The sequence below is a fragment of the Malus sylvestris genome, chromosome 14, assembly GCF_916048215.2.
Source record: "Malus sylvestris chromosome 14, drMalSylv7.2, whole genome shotgun sequence".
Lineage (NCBI taxonomy): Eukaryota > Viridiplantae > Streptophyta > Magnoliopsida > Rosales > Rosaceae > Malus > Malus sylvestris.
The window spans coordinates 13,897,447-13,906,552 of NC_062273.1; the positions used below are offsets into that span (position 1 = coordinate 13,897,447).

General features: G+C 38.1%; 1 protein-coding gene across 1 annotated transcript; it reads right to left on the minus strand.

Moving 5' to 3' along the window:
* Positions 1–311: 311 nt before the first annotated feature.
* LOC126599957 (uncharacterized) lies at positions 312–8,741 on the minus strand. Its single transcript, XM_050266439.1, has 7 exons — positions 8,511–8,741; positions 7,296–7,439; positions 7,111–7,212; positions 5,943–6,110; positions 4,693–4,788; positions 4,333–4,479; positions 312–3,437 (listed from the first exon to the last, which is right to left on the minus strand). Exons 1-7 carry the CDS (start codon positions 8,592–8,594, stop codon positions 492–494), a joined length of 3,687 nt encoding a protein of 1,228 aa, XP_050122396.1. The 5' UTR covers positions 8,595–8,741; the 3' UTR covers positions 312–491.
* Positions 8,742–9,106: the final 365 nt, after the last annotated feature.

Consider the following 9,106-nt stretch of genomic DNA (forward strand, 5'->3'; position numbering starts at 1 on the left):
AAACAACTGCGTACCACAAAATGTCTTACGAATAAGCTTGTCGATAGAGAAATTGATAAAGAACCAAAACTTACTCTAAACGTAATCTCGATTCAGAAATCGGCTAGATTCAATATTAACAGACACCGGATGCGAGGGAGAATGCCACCAACACCATACGAAAAGGAATGTCTAAGTCAGATGAGAGATTACCAGTGAAGACCGTGATGGTGATTGCTGTGATCACGAGGAAGAAGAGTGGCATGGTGGATGCCGGAAGGATGCAGTTTTGCTCGATGCCAGTATTTTATACGCTAAATAACAGTTATGACTTGCGTGACCCCTCGAGTTTAAATTTATGTTGGGCAGTCGATACACAGGAAGAAAGCACTTGCAGAATAAATGAAACATGCACACAGATTACACTGCTACATCACAACATACAGTTACAGGGTTTCAAGATGTAGAACTTCTAGAAACCTGTCTATTTGCAGACAGGAACTACCTTTGTTCTAGGACTTTACCTTTCCATGATAATCATCTACGCAAGGCCACTGCGAACCAACCAAGCTTCCGGCAGGCAGTAATGAAGAATTTACAGATAACTCTTGGCCTGAACACACCCCGCTGAAATTTGATGTGCTCATGTTTCCAGCGGGCTGAAATGAAGAATTCATGGATAACTGGTGGCCTGAACAAACCCCACTGCAATTTGAAATGCTCAAGTTTCCTGTAGGGAGGGATGTAGGATTCCTAAATAACTGTTGGCCTGAACAAACCCCGCTGCAATTTGACATGCTCACGTTTCCTGGAGGGAGGGATGAAGGATTCCTAGATGACTGTTGGCCTGAACCAATTCCACCGCAATTCGGCATGCTCACATTTCCTGAAGGCAGGAATTCAGAATTCATGGATAACTGTTGGCCTGAACAAACCCCGCTGCAATTTGAAATGCTCACATTTCCTGCTGGGAGGGATGAAGCATTCCTAGATAACTGTTGGCCTGAACCACTTCCACCGCAATTCGGAATGCTCACATTTCCTGAAGGCAGGAATGCAGAATTCATGGATAACTGTTGGCCAAAAGCAGATTGTTCTGGTGGATTGAACTGAGGTAAATTATCACTTCGGAACAAGCTTGGTGAGCCAAAATCTGATAGTGCCATATTGTGAGATGTGTCAAGTTTTTCTTGGAAGTAACCTTGATAATAATCATCCTCTAATGGAATTGCACCTGTAAGAGTCTTGAATGCAAAATCGAGGCATGGGTCAGACCATGAATCCGTGAAAGGAAAAGGGAACTGTGGCTCTGGATTCTCAACATATGCCTTCTCGGTTTCAAACTTCTGGGGTTTCTCCTGAGGAACAGCATGCTCTTCAAGAGCCTTCGCTCTCTTGTATGACGTCTCCTCTTGCATTGAATTGTATATAGCAGTACAAGCACGACTGGCAAGCTTCACCTCTGGTGTAATCTCAAGCGGTTGAGATGCTTCATCTGCCAAATCCACCGGGGGGATGGCTATACTTTGACATGAATTTTCAGTTGCATTTGGGATAGCTCGTTCCTTGGACGTAGTATTAGCCAGCAGCTCAGGTTGAACCCCAGCATACTGTTTTGAAGACCAACTGGACAACTTAAGATCTTTATTTTTCTTGGATTTGTTAGCCCTTGGTTTTCTACTGCAGTTCTTTTCCATCCCACTGTCAAGTAAATTTTTTTTATGCAGCATATCAGCTGCAGGTCTCAAAATGGATCTGTTATCCACAGTATCAGCTATTGGCAATTCCCCTGTAAGCGTTTTGAATGCGAATTCTAAGCATGGGTCTGAACCAAACAGAAAGCTGAGCTCTGGCTCTGGCTTCTCAGCATCCATTATCTCAGTTTCCAGCTCTTGTTGCGCTCTGGGAACCACTGGGTCATCAATTGGCATCTTGTCCTCATGTGATATAGATTTTATGTCAGTTAAAGCATGATGTGAAACCTCTGCTTCTGATGCAGCCCCAAGCTGCTGAGATGCTCTGTTTACAAGATCTGAAGCCAAACCTACGTCTTGACTGGTATCACTTTTACTAGGCTTCCTAGTTGGAGCTTGAACAACTCGTTCACTGGAAGCCAAGTTAGCAACCTCCTCTGGTTCAAGCCCAGCAAGTCGTTTTGAGGACCGACGAGACAAAATAAGTTTTTCCTTGCTTTTTGATTTGCTCGAGCCTATTGGAGCTTTTCTGACGTTGCTTTTTTTCTCAACAGTCTTATGCGAATTATTCTCATTCAGGGTGTAAGAAGCAGGAGTCAAAACGGGCTCATTTCCAGCAAACATCATTTTTTCTGGGTCTATCACAGAACCTACAACTTCAAGCAATGACCTTTCTCCTTCCTGTCTCTCCGAGAGTTCAGCTTTTGGGTATGATGACCCGCTTGGAGAACCATCTTCCTTCGTTTTGGCACATTTTTCCAGCAAGTTATCAGTTAAATGCTTCTCTTGAACAACATCAGCTGTCATAGTAAAGGCAACTCCACTTACTGAGGGTGCCATCTTGTCTGGCAACTCCGAAATTTCAGTTTCCGGTAGTTCCAACCTGCTCCCAGCAAGTCGTTTTGAAAACCGGCGAGACAAATTAAGCTTTTCCTTGTTTTTTGATTTGCCCGAGTCTACCAGGGTTCTTCTGACATTGCTTTTTTCCATCACAGTGTTTGGGGAACAATCTTCCTTAGTTTTGGCACATTTTTCAAGCAAGTTCCCAGTTAAATTTTTCTGTTGGACAACCCCAGCTGTCGAAGCAAAGGCCAGTCCATTTTCAGAGGGTACCCTATTGTCTAGCAACTTGGAGCTTTCAGTTTCTGGTAGTTCCAACCTGCTCCCAGCAAGTCGTTTTGAGAACCGACGGCAGAAATTAAGCATTTCCTTGTTTTTGGATTTGCTCGAGTCTATTGGGGTTCTTCTGACATAGCTTTTTTCCATCGAAGTGTCTGGAGAACAATCTTCCTTAGTTTTGGCACATTTTTCCAGTATGTTCCCAGTTAAATGCTTCTCTTGGATGACATCAATTGTTGAAGCAAAGGCCACTACACTTTCAGAGGATACTCCTTTGTCTAGTAACTTGGAGATTTCAGTTTCTGGTAGTTCTAACCTGCTCCTAGCAAGTCGTTTTGAGGACCGACGAGACAAATTAAGCGTTTCCTTGTTTTTCGATTTGCCCGAGTGTACTAGGGCTCTTCTCACATTGCATTTTTCCATCACAGGTTCAAGTGAATTGTTCTCATTCAGGGTATAAGCAGGAGGAGTCAAAACAGGCTCATCTCGAGTAGAACTCAATTTGCCTGGATCTCTCGCAGAACCTTCACCTTCAAGCAATGACCTTTTACCTTCATGTCTGTCAGAGAGCTCAACGTTTGGCTGTGATAGCTGTCTCCTCGTGACTGGGTGCTCAAGTTTTTGCATTTTGATTGTAGATGATGGCTACAGTAACAGAAAAACAAGGATAAGCATATTATTAGTAAAATCTCCCACATGCACAGAAATAACATATAACAGATAAAAGTGATAAAATTGTTGTTAACAAGCCTACCACAATCATCTGGTCATAGTTAGAGAGAAAGAGCAGTTTTAACTTGGAGTTCCTTGTTTCATACTTCTATAATTTTATTCATTAAAGAGAATTTACTAAATACCTGCTATTTCTTTAAGAGAGAGGTAATCAGAACAGTATATCAGATAAGTATGAAAACTCAACAGCTTTATTTATTAATTGGGAATTCTATCTTTGCTAAAATGGGTAAGTTAATACGCATGAAATTGACCTAGTACAACATCAAAGAATGTTAGCCAAAGCAGAAACAATGCTCCAAACCAATTATGAAAACAGATACTTTAAGCAGCATAAACCAAATAGAAAATCGAAACGCCACAGCACAAGAAAGCTTTCACTTACATAATTCCAAGAGTCATATTTCATTTGGGGCCTGTATATTTTTTTTTTTTTTAATTAAGCCTAATTATTTATGCAAAAAGCATTAGAGCAACACCTAGACCAACTATTTAACCAAAGTCGTATATATGAATCTCACTTAGAACTAAATTATGTTTTTGCACATGCTAGTCATACATCACACAGTATCCTGTGTGGTCAAATTATTTTCAAGTAACTATGGGTTATTATGTTTCTAGCACTGAAGTTTTTAAGGAAAACAACAATAAGTATTCTGATTTTTTACAAGTTGTAAATTCCAAACCGATACCATCAAACATAAAACTGTTTTACGTAAATAATGTAGGTGTTGCACTAGTGAACAATAATATTGCAGTAGTGAAGAACATCGGTGATGGAAACAAACAGCAGGAATAGAGCACTTACTGCAATTTCATCATTAACCAACTTCAGATCATTATTGCACATATTCTTGGGTTTAAATGCATATTTACTGATCTCTCCAGTTTCAAGATAGCGAAATACATCTTTTTTGGAGCGGAATACATATCCAGAGTCTGGATCTGTGTAATACTGTACAAGGGAATGGACCAATATAAATCAACATATAATACATAGTAAAGAACACAGAAAAAACTGCAGTTAGTTGGATTATTAATAAAGCAACACTAAGCATGGAAAGCACACAAGTGCATGTGTATGCATGGAGAGAGATAGAGAGGCACAGAGGTGATCAGCAGAATTAACACCAACCAGAATAAGTATCAGGGTAACTAAATTTTATACCGGGTCTCTTCTAAATCGATTTGCATACTTTGTAACTTTGATCTCCTTTATCCATCCTGGTGGTAAATCCTCCACATGATGTTTCTCAACATAAACCTAAATTATACATCAACAGGCATACTGGATTAAACAAATGTAATAACATGAAATTCCTAAACAGAAAGCAATCATGATGAATCTTCAGTATGTCATGCAATAGAAACCTTCGTACTTAAATATGGAAGTGAAGTATCCTCCATATCAGGACACCTCATGCTTAGAATGATTTTTGAAGAAACATTTTACAACTCTTATTTCTTTCTTTTATTTTTTTAGATGAAACATAATATACAGTTTACAACTTCTCTTTTTCACAATACAACTACAATGGAAATTTTAATCCATTCATAGTGTAAATACGCAACCTCTAAAATTTTCTTGTTTCCCTTAAAATAACTCAAAAGATGGCTGAAATTCTTCAGAAAAGCTGAATGGCTACAGGTTAAGTTATTTGCAGGAATACAGAGATGGATGAGGTTCAGCAATTGGATGTTTGGCAGGCTGGATTCACATTAACAATCTCACTCTTTGCTAGGCTCTAGTTGTAGAAAAGTTTAGTGAGGTAGCTGACTGGTCTGCCTTTCAGGTATCCCCATTACATCATCATTCAACAATAGTGGAAGAAATGATCCTAAAATACCACAACTTATACTTATCTCATAATCCCGTATACAAGTATTTCAGCTGAAACCTATTTCTCTAATCCGTTTTATTCCAATGATTAAATTGGTAAGCATACTTAGCCTAGAGAAATCTTATACCACTTTCCATGCTTTGATTTTTACATACTAGATGACCCACATATAATGACCTAGGCAGGATACCTCACTCATATGAAAAAGTAAAAATATAGGACAATTCTAAAACTCGTCATCATGTTGAAGTTTTCAACCATTTAAGAGATGGAATGCGATTGTTGGAAAGAAAAAAAAGAATTACATTGGAGGCAGACGTTTCAGGACTCTCAAATGGCAAACTTCCATGATATATTACATCACATGGAATGCCAAGTGTTCTGAACTTTAGGCCTTTCTATAAACTTAAGCACACTTCTAAAGAAAATTAATTGTAGTTAGATTTTGATTTCTTTCTCGATTGAGGATTTCAATTTATAAACCAATTCTGGGTCTTTTTATTATAGAATTTTTGTCCCTATCCAACCAAATAAATAGGAAAAGAATTACAGCAAGAGAGTATGAAAGGGAACAAACATTTTTTGCCAACTGCACGGTAGTGACAGCCTTCTTTTCCGTTATGCATCTCTTGCTGCTTATAGTTAGAGTTCCAGACTTCGAACTCTTCCGTTTTACAGTTTTGAGATATCGAAATACCTCTGGCTTGGAATAAAATGTACATTCTCCGGAGGGATCAATGTAACACTGCAATAGAAAAAGTTAATCAGTCAATACAACAGTAAAGTTACAACACTATTTTTGTAAAACCACATAGACCCTCTCTTTAAGTTGTACAATAGACAGGTGCTTACACCGCATAATACAATAGCAAATATAATCACTTTATGAATGGATGAAAAAAACAACATGGTACAGCTTATGGTTGACACAAGTATGCAAGACAAGGATTGGAGATAAAGAATTTCTAGAATTCTAGCAAAATTATTGCTAACGACTTAATGACATGTCACATGTTACCATTAAAGATAAGAGTCGAACCATAGAATTTCATGCCATATTTCCTTCATAGCATATAGTTTAACACCTAGCATTAAGATGAATAAGTGTAGCAATAAATTTCAGATGAAAACAATGTAGTTTAACAACTAGATTCCTTCAAACATGCCATAACCATTATCCTAATACTTATTTCCAACCTATATCATGGAAGGCATAAATTACTACTTCCTTCAACATATTCTTTTTGAAAGTTTAATATCTTATATCTAAGTAATGTTACTAATATAGTTGCTAAAATAACTATAGCACTAATATGTGCACAACTATTTTGACGTACCCTTAGACCAAATTTTGGATGGAAAATATCTGATAGACCTAAATATGTATTCAATCTAAATTGCCATCAAATCATCAATACAACAGTAAATATTGAGCCTCGACATATCTCACACACATGTCAAATATGCATGTGCCGTGCCAACCTTGCATTTTGGAACACTAGCTACACGTCAAATATGTGCGTGCCACACCAACATGGAATATTAGCTAAATCATTATCTTTTTTTTTTTTTTTTTATTTTGCAAATACTACTAACAATATCATCATTAATAACAACCTAGGAGTTCCTAAGTAAAACTAATAAGCAGCCACTTGTAATGGCCTTACAATAAAAAAGGTATTAAGTATAAATTCACCGGACAATAACGGCAATAGACACATAACATAAATTCACATAAATGTTACCTTGTATTCTTTTCCAACTTGCACACCACTCTGTCGTGTCCTCAGCTCCACTTTCCAACCGTTAGGCAACCATTCAGGACATTCCGTTGGATCCACTTCAAGCTTTTGATAACAAACAAGATCAATCAAATAAATTAATTTATTAAATGGATTAGATAAAAGCCCAAAAAAGGAAAAAGACTCACTTGAGAAGGGACTTCTTCTGAGTGATCTGGGATGTTCACCAAAGTTGGCTGAGGCTTTTCACCACGAGTGTTTTGCATTTTGATATAGCGCATAGCATCATCTTTAGAAAAGAACTTTTTCCCAGTTTCCAAATGGGTATAAAACTGCAAAGCCAACGTGATTATGCGCTTAGTGATAACACAGTGACATAATAGTTTGATTCCAAACTTCCCATATGAGTTCAGTAATATCTTTCCTGCTTTAATTTTCGTACACAGTAATATTCTCTTCTGTTCCAAGTTCGCATATTTTCTAACTACATTGCTCAATTAGGTCACCAAAATCAGAACAGAAGAGGAAGAAGTTAAACATTATTCCTCCAATATAAAGAAATCCATTTTTGTTTCAGACTCCAATCCTTCACTCACAACGGTCGTGCTGCAGCTACTTCCAGTTCAAGCATTATGTCCATCATCAACACCAGAATCACACAGAAAACCACAAAAGAGAGCTTAGTGAGCCAGGTCACGTTTGCATCTAAACCTACTATACAGACATTTATGTGCAACAAGATCCCTTAGTAATGCCTCATACACTCTAGCATTGAGCTCAGCTCAACAAAACACTCTCAAATTGTTTTAGGTCACCACCACTGTTTCTAGATATTATTCTGGAAGCTGCACGGAGAGAGCGACAACCCACACTGCCAAACCCCGAACACGACAAACCCTTCCTATACAAACTAGATTGTTGTCAAGCAGCGAACAAACCAATTGTTGTCAAGCAGCGAACAAACCAATCACATTGAGACCGTTGCAGCATGTAATTTAAGTCAATCTACTAATCCCAGTACAGAAACCTTCAGAATTTTCCTAAAAATGTAACACTTATTAACTAAAAACCAACTGAATCACTCAACATCAACATCCAACTCCTTTTCATCAAGCAAACACACATTTTTCGCACACAAATGCACTCGCATATCATTGAAAATCATCAATGGCATGCGAATGTAACATGCAAATATCATATAAGACTTGTATTATGCTAAAGAGAGAAACATGGGCCAAATAACACAATCAAATCGATAAAGGCACAAGCCTTCTGCCATGGCAGCTCAGCCACAAGCTAACCGGAATCAACCAATTGAAAACTAAACAACCCAGAAACCAAAATAGTGTGTTAGCAAAGTCAAAACCTAGAAGGCAGAAGAACGAAATTAGCCAAAGTATTACCTCAATTTTGCGACCTCTCTTTTGGGATCTGGATTGGACAGACCATCCGGGCGGGAGCCAGTCCGGCGAACTCCTGGCTACCATTTGGCGGGAATATAGAGTTTCCGGTGAGAAGACGCCGGAATCTCAGGGTTGTTGGGGCAATCAAAGTTTGGGTTTTACTTGAGGGTATTTGGTGTCTCCAGGCCTTAGAAAGTACAACGGAAGTGAATAAGAATTTTTTTTTTTTTTTCTGTAGAAAGAAGTTATTTATACCAAATCACAGTTACCTACTGTTTTCGGCCCAAAGAGCCATGAAGAATATTAAATCCGAACCTGCTATATTTTTTGAGAAAAACTAATAAAAATAATTTAAAATTTTTGAGTTTTAACGATAAGGACAAAATAAAAGATAAAGTAAATAGTACTACTGCAAATTTTTAATTAAAACTTCCTATTTTTTGTTTATCGAAAGCCGTAGTTTGCACTCTTATACTGTGTCATTTGTTAAATGAGAACTAGTAAACTGCTAAACGTATGTTAATATCAGTGCACGTTGTGGAGTGGATAGGACCGACCCGAGTCAAATGTTGCGGCACACTCTCTCTCTATCTACA